Source organism: Lepisma saccharinum, chromosome 18, assembly GCF_977018435.1.
Source record: "Lepisma saccharinum chromosome 18, izLepSacc3.1, whole genome shotgun sequence".
Taxonomy (NCBI): domain Eukaryota; kingdom Metazoa; phylum Arthropoda; class Insecta; order Zygentoma; family Lepismatidae; genus Lepisma; species Lepisma saccharinum.
In genome coordinates, this window is record NC_139246.1 from 42,310,478 (window position 1) to 42,327,890 (window position 17,413).

The window sequence follows — 17,413 nt, forward strand, 5'->3', positions numbered from 1 at the left end:
ATTGAATGCAAATTGATAGAAAGTGCAAATACTGCATGTTCTGACAAACAAATCTCCACTGGTAGATATTTGTGGATCAGAAACAGAATTGGACAAAATGTTTATAATTATTAGGGATGGATCAATATTAAATTTTCACCAATACTAATAAAGATCGGATATAAAAATCTGCTGATATTCATAACAGACAATCTACTAAACTAGAACTATAAACAAGAACTAATCTAAATCTAGAAATGTTCTTTGAAATGCCTCAATTTTTTTAAAAAAAATTCTTTCACTGGTGTATGTAACTGGGTGAACACAATGGATTTTGCCATAGAAAAGAAAACTGAGTACATAGATACTCACTAAACAAAACCAAGGTACATGAATGACACCTTCATAAAAAATAACAAAAAATACAGAATTTTGCACTATGTACAGGCTCCTGATAGAAATATTGAATCAGTAAAATTACACTGTTCTACACACATTTTGTTACAGAAATGAAAGCACCCATTCTTTGTACTAATTTGAGGATGCTGAACACGGAAACGAGATTTAAAATGTTCCATTGACTCTCATTTGGCATAACAGAAGGGAGGAGGGTGCATATTTAAGCAGCGACCCACCTCAACTCGTATTATATGGCAACACTGTTGAGGGTCTGGCACGTCGCATTCCAGAATATCACATCATCCTTTGCTGTTTCAGATAACCGCAACATTGGTAGCTGTTTGGCAACGTAGCAATCTCAACAACAGCACTCCATTGTGACATGTCATGTATTCAGGGATGTTTTTCACCACCTTTGGCTACTAGCGAACCCCGTAAGATAACACAGTCTGAATTAAAAGACCTAATGATGGACTTAGAACTTCCCAAAAATAAAGCAGAATTGTTGGCCTTACTGCTGCAACAATGAAATAATCACTTGGTGGATGATGTGAAGGTATTACTCGCTAGACAACAAATTTCTTCCTTTTGCATCGATGAATATATTACATAAGACTGAGGACTGGAGACCTTTTACTGATTTCTCCAAGTTCTATCTTAAAGCAGTTTTGCTGTACAACAGTAATGTTCTACATTCAATTCCTATTGTCCATGCAGTTGACATTAAGGGAACTTTTGAAAACATAAAGTAAATTCATAGGTGATGGTACTGATGGTTTCATTAACTGCATGTAATGCGGTTCGACAAGTGTGTCGTAGTTTTCTGGGGAACATCCGAGCAGAGAACTATGAACAACTTGTGGGGAATCTTCTGACGTCTTACGGGAAGATTAGGTGGAAATTCAACATTCATTGTATTACTTAATGCTTTCCTCTTAGTGACCTTTACTGCACACTACGAGTATTTCAGTAAGGAAAATGTATTTTCTCCTATATAACAGAAAAAAAATATTGTTGAGGATTCAGTAACTATATATTTCAAGGCCACATGTGGGATTTTTCCCCAAAGGGCAGCAGTGTTTAAAGTAGCAGAAGGGAGGGCAAGTGTCCTCCTGACCCCTCTCTGTGGGCACCCCTGATATATTTATCAAGTTATGCCCACATTGCTTATGATTGATTGTTATGTGACATGAATTATGCTTATTTTGATAATATGAGCTAATGAATTGTTTATGGGTAACATGAATTATGTTGTAACTTCAAATTAAGAGCCAATCTTAGATAATGAAGTGCATATCCGTGTTCAGGAGGTCAACTTCAGTAAGAAACAGATACTTTCCTTTCTGTAACAGAAAAGAAGTGAACAATTGTAGAACAGCGAATTTTACTGATACACCAGCAGCATACTGATTAACTTGTTCTATGAACAGAAACTAAAAGTAACACATCGTAAAATTTACAGTCTCTTATTCATATTTTTATAAAGGTACTAAAAACATTCAACTATAAAATATTGCTACCTCAGTGGCTCAGTGAATTACGTAGTCATCTCATGATATCACTGCCATAAGCTCCATGTTCAAATACAGACTTGGGTGTTTACAGTTCATTTGTCAATTTCTTCTAATCTTGGCTCATTCACATCAATGTAATGAGCCAAGTATGGCAGAAAAATGATTTAAAATAAGACAAATAGAAATACAAGTGCAAATTTGAATATAAAATACAGCGTGTTTTAAAAGTCCTGCAGGATTCCAAAAAAGCTATAACTTTAAACTAATAGGTTTATTAGAACGAAATATTGTTCTTTTACACAGGAAAATTTAAACTTTTGATCTGCCCACACTGCTGAATGGCGTGTGTCCAGGAGATCACGAGATCATATGAGTCCAAGATAATGTCAATGCAGGAAAAAACTCAGTGCATGTTATGGCCTGCCAAGTTGAAATCTTGTGTTTTGGTGCAGAGAAGGTTCCAGACTTTACGCCTTGTGATTACTAGCTGTGGGGACATGTCAAGACCCAGGTGTATGCACAGAGACAGACAGATCTTGATGACCTGCAGTTCAAGAAACATGATGTGATTCACAAAATTGCAGATGAGCACCGTCAGATCGCAATTCTCAGATTCAAATGAAGATTGCAAGAGTGTTTGGACGTGAATGGTGCCCAGCTGGAGAACTGGCGATGAACCAAACCACATCAAACATTAATTTTAAAGTTTCCTGTAACAACAAACAATATTTCATTGTAATAAACGTATTACTTTAAAAGTTATAGGAGTTTAGAATCCTGCACGACTTTTAAAACACACTGTATTAAGTAAAGTATGTGAAACAATTAGAAAAGCAGCTTTATTGATTGATTGATTGATTTAGTTTATTTTACTTCGCGTTTGTGCCTCATGGCTAATTTGCGAAGATGGGGATAAGTGATGAAATGGATGAATGGACATTTACAAACAACCAAGCCCAAGTGGGATTTGAACCCGGGACCCTTGGCATCGCAGCACAATGTGCTAACCACTCAGCCACAGGGTCCGGCAAAAAGAAGCTTTAGTTTAGATTTTTATTGTTGGACAAATGCTTCACCTTCAATACTTCACTTATTCGTTAAAGTATAATTTGCACAAATATAACTTCTGCATAACTTACTTTAAGTTCATTATTATCCAGAAGCTGTCGACTTCTACGTTGCAGAAACATAGCTCGAGCCTCCTCCCTTAGTTTCTGAAGAATTAGTTCATCATCAGCTGGAAGCTGGAACAAAATGTGCATATTCATGTTTACAGGTTTGTTTATTCAACGCATTGGAACTAACACTCCTTTAATTGCATTCTTTGAAAGTGGATTTTTCAAGGACAGGCTTGAATACAGTATATGCTTCTGACTTTACATTTATATACAATTCAAAACTTTAACTTGAGATTTTTCCTGGGTTTGGCAAAATTATTTACACCCCCTGCCCAAAATTATTATATTTTGGAATATAATTCAACATGAATGTAAATAAACATTTTTGTAATAATTCCTCCTTTATGTTTGTAAGAAGCATCTTTCCATCTCAATGTATACAGTAGTAACTGCATTAATTTCTGTATCATGAAAAAATCTGCAATGTTTTGCATCATGTTCTTGCCACAAATGTTCACGACACCAATGGATGGATGATCTGTTAATACGAAAATAATATACTACTGTTTTAGTGCTTCACAGCAAGTTAAAATACAGGCCACGTCTCTGTCACTTACTTTGCACTTGTCCAATGCTGCAACAATTTTCGGTGTAAAGAAATCTTGAAGAGTTTTATTTTATCTTTACTGAACAAAATGAAGTATCATTTGTAACTCTAGCATTCATAGTTTCCAAGATAAAAAATATTATTCAAATCTTGGCGAATTTCAAATTTCCCGCTTGAAAATGCTCGCAGCATTAAGGCAAAACCAGGGAAATTGGCCCCAGCATCTAAGGGCTTATTTTGACACTACAAGACCTCAAACAATGTCATTTTCTATTATGTATATACACACCCATGTGGCATAGATTTACAGTTGCTATTGGTTACTATATTTTCTGTCAGAAAATTACAATTCCTGTAGTATGCATGGACAGACTATATAACCAATAAAAGCAAAGATGACTATCTGGAGAGTGAAATATGCCAGGATGAAAATTACAAAATCTATCTTTAATCTAAAAAACATAGAATAGCATATGCAACCTGGGTTCTCATATCAAGTCATATCATAAATTCTGTTAAAAAGTTAATAATGAACTACAGGCACAGTGAGCAAGCTAATGTATTCATATTTGGATGTTACAAAGGTACAGGTCTTGCCAACACAGAGCACCAATCACTGTTCAAAATGGCCACATCTGGCCTTCACACAGGCCCTAAGTCTCTGAGGTCAGTCATCAATCGCAGCACACACGGTCTCGAGGGGAAAGTCCGCCACTGCCTTCACAAGAGAACGCTTGAGACTCGCAAGTTTTAGGTTTGGCTGCCTCTTCCTACAGACCATGCCCTAAAAAACGGACCACAACCTGTAGTCCAATGGGCTGAGGTCGGGGCTGCTGGAGGTTAAACCAGCCGGAGCAATGAAATCAGGAACATTCCTCTGAAGCCACTCCCATGTGGTTTTTGCCTTGTGGGCTGGTGCCGAGTCCTGCTGGAAGCTACACGGCTCATTGTTGAACATGGTGCGGGTCAACGATTTTCCAATTGGCTCCAACACTGTCGCTTGGTACACTTTTGCAGATGTTTTCACACCATGTTCACAGAAGTGGAGGTCAGTTGTGCTATCGTACGAATTCCCCCACCAAACCATCACTGAGGTGGGATGATGGCCTCTGAGGATCCGTGGCATGTTTTCAAGAGCTTCCTGGGATGTCGAGGCATAAACACAGTCGTTTTGACGATTGTAAGACTCTTCAATCGTAAAGATTTTTTCGTCCATGAAAAGGATCCTCCTGTGGCCACCATTTGCGTAACGCTGGAGTCTTTTTGTTTTCTGCTCCCTCTGGACCTTAAGCTGCGGAATGAGGAAGTGACCAGTACTTTGCCAATAAGTGTGGAGTCCTAGGTCACTTCGGAGTACACGCGACATCCACATTTTGGAAATGTTCAGCTCTCAAGCCATTACTGCTTGTTTCCTGACAGGATTTCGTCGAATCTGCGCCGCCACAGCTTTCACAAGCTTCTGGCTCCTAACGCTGTGAGGTCTACCTTTCCTGGGGGCAGTCCTCAATTGTCCCTGTGTCACAGTATCTGTTGATGGTCCGATGCACGAACATCCTGCTGGCATTCAGCTTTTTCAGGGTGTTGAAAATGTCCGATGGTTATTTGCTAACTTTGTGCAGTCCGATTACTGTCACACGGTTCTCGTATACACCCCACTCCATTTGACTCGTAGGAAATTCACCTTTCCGCTACCACAGCCCAACACACAATGATACTGGTATGTTGTTTGATCCAACATTGCTGGGTTACCTTGCCAACTAGTGTTGCCATCCCTGTGTAAACTTTGTAACAGAATTTATGATATGACTAGGTACATGCATGATTTTACTGCATGCTGCAGGAGTATATGTTGGCATGATACTGTTTCCATAGGATTTTATTACATTTAGTACATTATTCAATAAAAAAATAAATGATAGTGACAACTGTAAATTTGTATTGAATGGTTGCATGCATACAGGATAGAAAATGCCATTTTTGTAGAGTTTATAACATTGAAACGAGGTGTTAATAGTGAAATGTTACTGAAGTTGTTCAACTTGATGTCCTTTACACACTGTGGAAGTTGATTTTGTAAGGTGACATATTTTACATTAACATTTTCATCTGGGCTTAAGTCTTATGTGTTGACCTCTAACAAAGGAGAAGGCTGTCTGTTTCATAGAGCCTGGTACTTTATACTGAATCTCTGACTACTTTTGAATGAGAACTATCTCTCTTTTAACTAATATCTGAAAAATGAATAAAATTTCCTTTAACCACTGAGGGATTTTGACACGCTGATATAGCTTTGGGGTGTAGTTTTTTTGGGGAAATTTTCAGAATTGCATAAATTGAAAAAAAAAGTATTCTAAAGTACTGATATAAATTCTACCACTATACTTTGAACAAAAGGCCATAGTCGGGAGTATCCCTTGGTGTTAAGAGTTTCATTGCCATTGAAGTGGATACTGTGATGTGGTGCCCAAGGAGGGGGGTTGTAAGGGGTCATAAATCTTCCGTTTGGTTCAGTATTCCTAAAAAAGGAGAACATCAAACTAAGGAAAATATAGCGAAATGAGGGTGGACTACTAAAAAAAAGTACAGGTAGACCCACCCCTTTCCAAAAATCTTGGACACGTCACTGAGCGGATAAATGACCCTTGTTGCCAATGTTGTTTGCATACACATGGTGGTACACATTTTCCATTTGTTCAGAACCAATTCTTTGGAAAAATGTTCAGACGGCACATACTAGATGGCAGCATGTTCTGGTAATGCTTTTTTTTTTATTACAGGGAAAAAAATCTGAAGTTGCTTTCAGAAGCAAAAGAGTTATGTGACATGCTCCTGTATCTTTAAGAGTATTTGTTCATGGTTTCTGATAGGATGTCTATGTTGCTATCATACAGTTATATGTTAAAGCTAATTTTAACTTATTTACCTTGTAATAGAACCTAGGTATTGTTTTGAAAGAATCTCCTGATATACTGGTATTTGGTTTTCCCTTCCATTCTTCATAATACTTAGTAAAAAGTTCAAATTCTACTTTCTCACTGGAAATATCATCTTGCTTGGGTGTTCCTTCATTTGTGTTACCTACGAGAAAATGCATCAACATTATTATATTCACAATATTTATGTAGCAATCATTTTCGAAATAATAATAATAACTTCAAAGGCAGAGTTTGAAGTCAATATGACACGTATTTCATTATCTAAATGTTTTCACTTCTAGCAACTATTTTTGTGGTTGGATCATTGCATATGAAGTGGTCCAATTTTGAAATAATTGGTTGGCTGACAATTTTAGAAAAGTTTAACTTCTTGTCTACAGTTTCACATGTATCTGTAGTTCAAAAGTGATAATATTTTATTCTTATCATATCTGGTTTAGAAATGGCAGGCATGTTTCCAGAATGGCATCTAGTGATTTTGTACTTGTAGACTTTTATGTGATCAATATCTTGAAAACAGTAAAAACAGTAAAACCTGAAATCATTCTAATCAGCTCTTTTTAGAGTTATAATAATTTCTGTAAATATCTTCCTTCAATGACATACGAGGGGGCATTCCATAATGATTTACTTTCGAGTGGCCTGCATACCATGGTTGACCATTGGGGTTGCCACGGCAGTCACAGGTAGCTAGTACCTTGGTCTTTTACCTGGTATCAGCACTGGAGAGAAGCGGGGTAATCCATGTGAACCACGGTGCATTTCCTGCACTGCTGTCAGTGTGTGCGTGGACAACATGGAAGGACAGCGCAGGACGACAAGGTTCTTTTGGAAAGATAAACTGAGTGCGACAGAGATTAAGCGACGATAGTTAGAGAAATATGATTGATTGATTTGTTGTTTTAAGTCCACTTTATGCACAGTAAGGCTAATTGGGACTGGACCTACAGTTTAAAGTGGGATCCGAACCACTATGTGCCTCCACCGGGAAACGAACCTGGGACCCCTTGATTACAAGGTGATGATGCTACCACTACGACATCGGGGAGGCCCAGAGAAATATGATATGTGTGTGGGGGGGGGGGGAGCACCTGGAACCTAGGGCCGGAGCTAGTCCTCTTGCCGCCCTGGGTGGTGGCGGCACATGCCGCTCCCTTTCTCATCAACCGGGACTTACAGGTCGCCGCCCCCACAAGTGGAGGGAGGGAGGCCCTGCTAGGCTGCCAAGTGGCATCTAAGAAACTTTGAAATTTTTCATCACGCATGCTTTCTTCAAAGTGCTGATTTGTTTGCAAGAAATCATCTAACAGCATATAACACATCGTAGATTAATGTTTTGAAGACATTTGCTCATTACATTACGTGGAGTAGAAAGTCATACCAGATAGCTGGTGAGCAAAGGAACGTGAAGCCACACACAACTAGTTTGCAACACTGAGCCTCATGTGCGACCATATGGACAGTTTTATTGTCGCCAATTATTTGAAGGAGCACACCATAGACTTGATATTTCAATGGAGTTAGAGCATCGAATCCACTTTCCCACCTTGTGGCACTCAGTGGTTTTAAAGTGAGACTACTGATTTGTCCCTTTAAAATGGGGTGTTGGCATATATTTACTTCCAAGTTACATAATATAATATTATAACTTTCAAGTTATCAATAGGTTTATTTTTTCTTTTCTCTTCAAATTTTGCCACCCTGAAAATTCGCCCCCATTCCGCCAGCCCTGCTGGAACCCCATCTTGGTAATGGCAGCAGATATTTTCCAATTGCTATGTGGGTGCGTGTTATCGTGTCGCGAAAGCACATTCTTCACCCACTTACCTGGCCACATTTTTTGAATGGTGCAATGGAATCTGTTAATAGAGGTCTTCCGTTCGTAGCAGTCGACGATGGTGATGCCCTCAGTGCCACAAGAGATTGGGGCCATGTGCTTGCAAGCTGAGGATGCTGTCTGGAATTTCTGGTGTTTCCATTGCATTAAGGGAAGGAGTTACAGTTACACACCAATTGTGCATCTATTTCAATATCGCCCGAATGGGCACAACTACTGAAAAAAAAGTAGGTGTATCCAAGAGTATGAATTTCTCTCCATGTTGCAAGTGGAAGCATTTTTTAATGTTGATTATTAAGCTGGACACAATGTTTGAAAAATATGATGAATAAGAATTTTCGGAATCTCATGTATTCCTTATGGGGTACCAACTTCAACATCAAGTTACGGCTAATCAAATGGAAGTTTCAACTTTTTCGTTGGTGAAATGCATCTTCAAACTGCCTTCTTCCCATTGATATATTTTTCTATTCCATCAGAATAGAGAACAAATCAAATAATACTTCCATAAGCCCAATGTATTTCTTCTTGCCTCCTACGGACATCCTGGCAGTGTTGCCAAACCTTATGCGCATAAAAGAGCTAAATTTTACTTTAAATGGAGTTAAAACTGACTTTTCAAGGAGCTAGATTTATGAAGGCTGGATAAAGTGCTGGTAAGAATTTACAATATAGAGAAAGTGTCCAATTTCGTTAATTTTCGGTATACTAACTAATTTTGGCCTCCTAATCACGAATCTGTTGTAAAAAACCGGGGGTCACGTCTGAAAATTGTACATTTTGATGAACAATTGTTTGTTAGCGCCAAAAACCATCCACGGGTAGCCCCACAAACCATTGACGTTAGTCCCAAAAACCATCCACGGGTAGCCCCACGAACCATTCACACAAGGTTAGGTTAGTCTTAGTTTTAACCATCACGAAACGAAGAAGTTATAGGTGTCCGACGAATAGTAAATTTTTACTCTATTAAACTTACGAAAAACATTAAACATTCTGAACAGTTGATAATACGAAAAATCATTAAACATTCTGAACCGTTGCCAAGGCGTATACATAAAGACAAGATTAGCATATAGCATCATCCAATTGTACATAACCTGACATGAAAAAATCAGTTCGCCTTACTGAACTGCAAGGGGCAATTTAATGTATTTTCAAGTTTCAAAGTTGAGAGTCAATAAATATTCTCTCTGGAAAGTCCGAAAATGAAATCATACTTCTCTGCTTGGCCACTGTTTCCCTCAATAATGTTTTGAAGTCCATTATTTCAGTGTTTTCAAGTAATAATTATGAATTTCAAATTAAAACCACAGAGGTTTTCTTATCTTCTCTGTGTTAAAACTCATCACGTTGTTGAAAGCTTGGTTGAAAACATAATAAGTAAGTCCTTGCACAAAATTACGGGTCTCCCTTATCGCACAACACTTCTGCAACCTTTCGTTCTGACGTCACGAGAAGTTACTTTCATTTTCAGGATATATGCCCAAGTTCTTAGGTTGGGCTAGCTAGGTTTAGTTCTCTTAGCATAAATAATAAATTTGCAGTGTATTTATGCTAATTGAACGAAACCTAACGGACTTAACTTAACAACGTAGCTTTCACTTGACGTCAGAACACAATGTTGCAGAAGTGTAGTGCAATAAGATAGGCCCTTCTGTCAAAAGGTCTCCCTTATGGTACAACCCTGCGTTCTGACGTCAGAGGATAGAACTTTCATTGTTAAGCTAAATGCCTCACTAGTTAGGTTTTGCTTGATAGGTTTAGTTCTCTGAGCATAAATGATACATTTACTGTGTATTTATGCTAAAGGATTCTTCTTCTTCTTCTTTTTCTGACCCTATCAACTGGCAGTCGATTTTAGTCATCTTCCTGAGGTTTTTTTTTTTTTTTTTTTTTTTTTTTTTTTTTATGTATTTAGTTCGCTATTCACTTATATTTCACAAGAATGAAAAAAACAAACATCTATTGATATTTATTTATACTGTTTGTTAGATCGTCAAATTACATCTTCTTGCATATCCATAAAGAAGCCATATGGTAGGAGGAGTAGGGTCCGTGAGCAGGGCAGTAAGAGATGTAGGGAATGGAATTCTATTTCGACGTAAACCACTATATAATTTATCTCGTTCTCTGTCAAAATTGGGACATTGTAAAAAGAGATGTGTAGCATCTTGATTATCTTCTCCACATGCGCAGGCTTGTTTTGTTGTAATATGTAGTCGTGATAAATGATCATTAGTGCGAACATGACCTGTACGTAGACGTATTATAAAAGTAATAACTGATCTTGGAAAATTATATGGGTAGTACCAAGGTTTGTTTTGTGAATGTTCTGCAAACCATTTATATGTGTTGCCCGTGGATTGAAATTGTTCTATACACCACTGTTTCCATTTATCTTGAAGTTTAAATTTAACTCTTGGAAGAAGGTCCGTGTATGGAAGTCTCGCAAGTGAGGTAGTTTCCGATGATCGAGCGGCTTTGGCATATGTGTCCACACGTTCATTTCCCGTGTTTACTTGGTGAGCCTTTACGTAACTAAACTGGACGTTGATATTTCTTCCATTAGCATACTGAGTTTGTTGGATTATAAGTATGATGAATAAAGGATGTTTACAAATCTGAGGATATGAGGAACTCAGCGCCATTAATACGCTTAAAGCATCTGTTATGATGAGAATTTTTGTGTAATTATTATGGATAGCGTAAGTGAGAGCTTTATATGTTGCATAACTTTCTGCAGTGAAAATAGAAGTGTCAGGTGGTAAACGGAATTGTTTGTTTATATTTTGATCTGGAATGAAATAAGCACAACCCACACCTAGGCGGTCTTTGGATCCATCAGTATAAATGATTAGGTGTGTTGGCCATTTCTCTTTATACATGATATGTCTTCCTAAATCCCTGAAATGGATATTGCATTGGGTATATAAGGGTATGTCTAATTCATAAATTAAAGGATGTTGGAAGGTAAAAGACTTTGCACGTGATTCCAGGTCTATGTATTGGCAATATACAAAATAAAAGAATGTGTGTTTAGGATCTATGGCTTTATTTTCTGTCCATTGTTTTTGTATTTCAAATAATTTATTGAATGGGTGCGTATGATTTTCCCAGGTTTTGAGCAGAAATTTTATTGTTAATTGGATCCGTCTATGTGTCAAACTAGTTTCTCTGCTTTCCATATATACACTGACATTAGGACAGGACTGCATGAGACCTAAGCAGGTCCTCAAAGCTTTTCTCTGTAGTATGTCTATTTTGTCTAAAAGACTTAATTTTGCACCCCCATAACTAAAGGCTGCATACTCAAAGTTTGATCGAAAACAATTCCTATAAAATAGCAGTAAGATTTTGGGGTGGCCACCCCATTTAATTGTTGTGATACTACGGAGTATATTTATTATTTTACGGCCTTTATTGATTAAATGCGTGATGTGTGTATTCCATGTGAATCGCCTGTCAAAATGTATACCTAAATATTTATGTGTTTCTATTACTGGGATATTAGAAATGTGTGGTATATTGTTAGGATGAGTATCCAATCGTTTATTATTAAAACAAATAATTTTTGATTTTGTTTCGCTGATGGATAATCCTTCTTTGAAAAACCACGCTCTTATGATGGCGATTAAATTCTGCATTGCTATTATACCTTGAGTAGCATCATCTGTAATATTATAGAAACAGAAATCATCTGCATACTGAAGGGGATGAAATGGTAGAATTGGTAATGCATGTATCTCATTCGTATAGATATTAAATAAGAGAGGGCTCAGAGGTGAGCCTTGAGGTATGCCGATTGAAGTGGAACGGGGATCGCTTAGTTTGTCGCCGAACCATCCGAATATAATCCTGTTGGAATATAGATTCCACACAATTGTTGAAAGTTTTGGGTGTATATGAAGATTCTCTAATTTATGACAAAGATTATTTAAATTTATAGAATCATAAGCTTTTTCAATATCTATAAACAAACTGAAACAGTAGGAACGTGTAATTTTACTATTTTGAATTGCTGCTGTTAGAGTGGCTATAGCATCTTGACTACTAAGATTAGTTCGAAATCCAAATTGTGTGGAATGAAAAAAATTTTCACGTTCTAATAACCAGGATAGTCTATTTTTCATTGTGCGCTCAAATATTTTTTCCAAAACTGAAATTAGTACTATTGGTCTGTATGAGGATGCATGGTCCGGAGATTTGTTTGCTTTTAAAATTGGAACAACTACATGATTTTTCCATTCTAACGGAACTATGCCGGTTAGATATATATTGTTGTAATGTGAAACAAGAATATCTGTTCCGGTATTCGGTAAATGTGTTATGGCCTGGTACGGAATACCATCAAGACCTGGTGCTGTGTTTTTCACATTTTTAAGAATTGTTGTTAATTCCTCTCGGGTTACAGGTGGAAAATCTTTCAGGCCCTGAAAAGCATTATAATTCAACCTTTTAATGAAAGACATCTCTGGCTTGGTCTGTAGATGAAATAACTCTCAAACGAAAATTAGCATTTAACACGAATTTCTCGAAAAATCAAGTTTTGATGCTATATGCGAAACGCAATAATTAAAACGCTTTTCAGGCCCTGAAAAGCATTATAATTCAACCTTTTAATGAAAGACATCTCTGGCTTGGTCTGTAGATGAAATAACTCTCAAACGAAAATTAGCATTTAACACGAATTTCTCGAAAAATCAAGTTTTGATGCTATATGCGAAACGCAATAATTAAAACGCTTTTCATGCTCTGAATAGCATAATAATTCAACATTTTAAAGAAAATCATCTCTGGCTTGGTCTGGAACCAAGCTTTACAGTCCGAACCTAATTACATAGCCTTGTTCATCTGACGTCAGAACGCACGGTTGTCCTCGCGTTGTGTGATAAGGGAGCTTCCTAGAAAAGGAACCAAATTGCAGAGTTGCCAAAAAATAGTAAATTTTTATACATTTTTAAACACTTACTACAGCATTTCATCCGCAAGATTACATAATCTACGGCGTATATAATGTCTTTGAATATAATATTAAATAAACATGGTTTTATTTAAGTTAGATTGAAGGTAAATTGTTGTAATCTAATTATATACATTACCTGGCAAGGTTGGCAACATTAGAAACAAGTGACTAAAACTCGGCGCTACCCTAGAATTAAGGAATTAAGTGCGATGACTGGGTTGATGCTCGAAAGAGCAATGGCTTGAAACACTTAATTCGAGGATTCAACTAGTGTATGCTTATTTGAACTTATGTGTTGTCAGAATAATGTTATACATATTGCGATAACTGATAGTAAACATATTATCGATTTTTTTTGTGTGAATAGTGCATAATTGTCGGAAGGCGTGTAATTAATAACACCCCACGAGGCTATTGGTGGTGTCAGCTTGTAGGCGGTATTTTGAGTTCAGGTAATTATTTCCTAGTTGTTCATTGTCATTATTATTGACTATAATATTTATTTCTATTGCATAATAATAAAATCGAGGGTAACAGTATGGTATAGTGAAAACACATTTCACTCGTTTATTTCCTAATTATTTACATTTGTACTTACCTGTTATGCATGACTGAACATTTTCGAACGTGGGATTTTGCTTTTTTCACTGAAAAAAGCGTAATTTTTCACATTACAAGTATTTATTGTTCGTTGCTATTTCGCGGGCAAATTTTGACCCACGTTGTCTATCGTCAGCTGATATGCAGTGTTTCCAAACGTATTAACCGAAAAATGCCACACAAACTATTCACAGAAGGTTTTTAAGCGAAAATTGATCCACAAACATTCACGGAAGGTTAGGTTAGGCAAACAAAATTAAATTGGAAAGAAAAAAACCCGCTCACAGGTCATGTTGTAAAACTACCGCTTGGTTGCTACAGTAACACTTATTAACCGAAACATTTGATTCACGTAGTCGACTGTAATGGTGGCAAGAGGTATCGTGCATCAGAGATACATTAATGTCGAAAAATACATGATTTACCGGCCGAATAAGTTGAACGAAGGGAGAAAACACTTCCACGAGCTTCCAAAAGTCTACAGAAACTCAATTCCGTAAGTAGTTTCGGTAACACTTTACTATACCGGAGACGGATTTCTTCAAATTTACAGGAGAAAGTACTTACGCAAATCATTTTCTGTAGCGTTGTTGATGTTCGGGAATGTAGTTTCGATCCATTTTAATGCGAATGCATGTGGTTTTCTACGAATATCTATTTCCGACGCGCTATTGCTTCTGCTGCCATTTGCTTTCTGCACGAGAGCACAATACGCTCCCGTATTGTCCGTATATGCTAAATTGAACGAAAGGAGTGCTAATGGAACCTAACCTAGTAGGCATACCTCGTCCCCGTGATGGTTCGTGGGGCTATCGTGAATTTTTGGGCTGCTCGTGGAAGGTTTGTGGGAAATAAGGAACAACAGTAAGTACTCGTTATTGTAAGAAATAGACATTGTTTTCGTTGGAAATTCATTATTTCACCTAAAGAAATGTTCCGCAATGCTGAATAGTACGTTAACAATGTAAAAAATTTTGAAATAAATCATTGATAGGTGTCTCCGGTATAGTAAAGTAGTACCGTAGTTTCTCCTGTAAATTTGAAGAAAGGTGTGTTCACTATACCTTACTGTTACCAAAGTGAGTGAGAGTGCAGTTTTATGATAATGGCTTTGTTTCATAATTAGTTTTTGCTGCCGGTGAAAGTGAACCTGGGTTCACAGATATTTCATTTCTCTAATATGGCTATATAAAATTAGTTTGGTACTTGTTTACTATCCGTCGGACAGATTTCTACAGAAGAAACTACTTACCGTAATAAGTTCCTGTAGTATTGTATAACATCGGGAAGTTGTTTTGTGTGAAATTCAGGTAAGTTTTCCGTATCCTGGAAACGGATTTCTTCAAATTTAAAAGTTTGGGGCTCATTTGCGGGCAGGTGACTCTGGCCAATTTCTAACATGCCTTTAACAGGGAGTCTATAGAAAAAGCCGGGGAGCCGAGCGGAGCGACGTTAGCTGTTGGGGGCGGTAGGTCAATTACCCCAGGGGCGGAGCCCGGAATCGGTGGGAAATTTTAGTCAAAAGTTTCAAACGAAAATAATTTTTTTGTTTAAATTTCCCACCGATTCCAGGATGGATAGCTCCAAAAACCATTCACGGAATGTTCCTCAAAGCAGATACGTAAGTACGAATGTCAAAAATTGATGAAAACTCAAAAGTTATAGGTGTCCGATGGATAGTAAACTTTTACCACACACTTGCCACCAGTTGTCGTTATATACACAAGTAAAATATCTAGTAATATCTGTAACTTCTAAGGCATTTGCACATACGAGGGTGAATCAAATATGAATGAGCCTTGTGCAGAAAAACAAAATTTATTGAAGGAAACAGAGACATTGCCATATCCTATTTTTCTACATAGTCTCCGCCCTTAGTGATACATTTTTCCCAACGTTGTGGTAGGTTCTTGATGCCGTTCTCGTAGCATGAAGCTGGGCAGGTAGTCAACCAGTTGCTCACAAAGGTTTCCACCTGATCGTTGGTCGCAAATTGCTCGCCCCCAAGTGCTTCTTTGAGGAGTCCGAACAGGTGAAAATCACATGGTGAAAGGTCTGGGCTGTACGGTGGATGCGGAAGTGGTCCCCAGTGAATTTCCACCAGTTTCTGCCGCGTAACACCTGCTGTATGGGGTCTGGCGTTGTCGTGGAGGAACAAGACCTGGCGGATGGGACAGCCTCGTCGTTTGCGTCGATACTGCACCTTAACTTGATCCAGGAGGCTGCAGTAGTAGGGTGCGTTGATGGTCCGACGTTCGTGTAAGAAATCCACCAGTAGGATCCCCCTCCAGTCCCAAAACACCGTGGCCAACACCTTCCCCGCAGACAACCGAACTTTGGCCTTCACGGGGTTTCCTTCGCCTTTCCTCCTCCACTCCATGCTGGCACGCTTGGATGCTGGGGTGTAATGATGCACCCACGTCTCGTCACAGGTAAGGATGCGATGCAAAAACGCTTCCCCTTCCACGTCAAAACGAGTGTGAAGCTGGCGAGCAATGCGAACTCGGTCATCTTTTTGAGCAACATTCAGCAGCTTGGGAACCCACCGAGCTGTGATTTTGCGGAAGTCCAAGTGCTTTGTGATGATTGGTTGGACACTTCCATAGCTCGCACCAAGTTCTGCCGCAATTTGCTTCACAGTGACTCGGCGATCCTGTTCGACAAGCTCACGAACACGAGCCATGTTGTCATTCGTCACACTGGTGCGAGGACGACGGGGGTGCACTTCATTTGCAACACGTTCACGGCCTTGCTGGAATTCCTTACACCACACCTTCACTCTTGCCCACGAGAGGGTACCATTCCCAAACTGGGCCTGCAGTCTCCAGTAAATTTCGGCCGGTTTGACGTTTTCCTGGGTGAGGAACTTGATGATTATGCGTTGCGCAACAGACACTGGCACACTCTGCTCACTCATCGTGAGAGCTACTAAACGAAGCATGCGACATGCCAGCTGTTCTGGTTCATGACTCACGACAGCCCCACCTACCGGCCGCACATGCTCAATCACACCCTGCTACCCATTCCGACGCTTAGACAATCAAGGCTCGTTCATATGTATGACATCTTTTGTAAAAGGAAGTACTGCATGAACCTTTTGGATTCCTGGAATGGAATTAACTTTAACAAATCGGTCACACAACATAGAAAAATCATCCTCATGGTAGGCAAAATTGATGAAGCTTTTGCGATTTTTGTAGTGTGCTGCTGCTCCATCAGAAAAGTAAAATAACTTGGCCAGGTTGTCAGAACCAAATTTATCCTTCTAAAATGTAATAAGTACTTTCAGGAGTACTTTATCATGCTATCTGATATGGCAACTAAATTTTCAGTTATAACTGTCGAAGTACTGGGATTTCCATAATAAATAGTGAATGGATGTATTGTTGTTGCTTGACCATTATTCCAGTGAAAATCTTGTGCGTCATCTTGGAACACACAGGAGAGACTTTCTGCA

At 38.3% G+C, this 17,413-nt stretch overlaps 3 protein-coding genes across 3 annotated transcripts in view; 1 reads left to right on the forward strand and 2 right to left on the reverse strand.

Annotated features, from left to right (window-relative positions):
- LOC146002026 (serine/threonine-protein phosphatase 2A regulatory subunit B'' subunit gamma-like) overlaps positions 1-9,776 on the reverse strand; it is a 44,272-nt gene extending 34,496 nt beyond the window's left edge. Inside the window, exons 1-3 of the mRNA XM_083139736.1 lie at positions 9,611-9,776; positions 6,541-6,695; positions 3,032-3,136 (exon numbers count right to left, since the gene is read on the reverse strand). Of these exons, the coding sequence (XP_082995862.1) occupies positions 3,032-3,136; positions 6,541-6,695; positions 9,611-9,656 (306 nt within the window). The 5' untranslated portion in view covers positions 9,657-9,776. The remainder of the gene's footprint in view (positions 1-3,031; positions 3,137-6,540; positions 6,696-9,610) is intronic.
- Positions 9,777-12,059: 2,283 nt separating this feature from the next.
- LOC146002224 (protein GVQW3-like) lies at positions 12,060-16,873 on the reverse strand. The gene is made up of 2 exons (XM_083139942.1): positions 16,377-16,873; positions 12,060-12,063 (listed from the first exon to the last, which is right to left on the reverse strand). Exons 1-2 carry the CDS (start codon positions 16,871-16,873, stop codon positions 12,060-12,062), a joined length of 501 nt encoding a protein of 166 aa, XP_082996068.1.
- LOC146002547 (ribosomal oxygenase 2-like) overlaps positions 13,555-17,413 on the forward strand; it is a 45,361-nt gene continuing 41,502 nt past the window's right edge. The window contains exon 1 of the mRNA XM_083140472.1: positions 13,555-13,808. The gene's annotated coding sequence lies outside the window, so the exon portion shown is untranslated. The remainder of the gene's footprint in view (positions 13,809-17,413) is intronic.

What these genes read in the sequence shown, in the direction of transcription:
- LOC146002224 (XM_083139942.1), bottom strand. Translation starts at nt 16,873, where the DNA reads ATGAGTGAGCAGAGTGTGCCAGTGTCTGTTGCGCAACGCATAATCATC.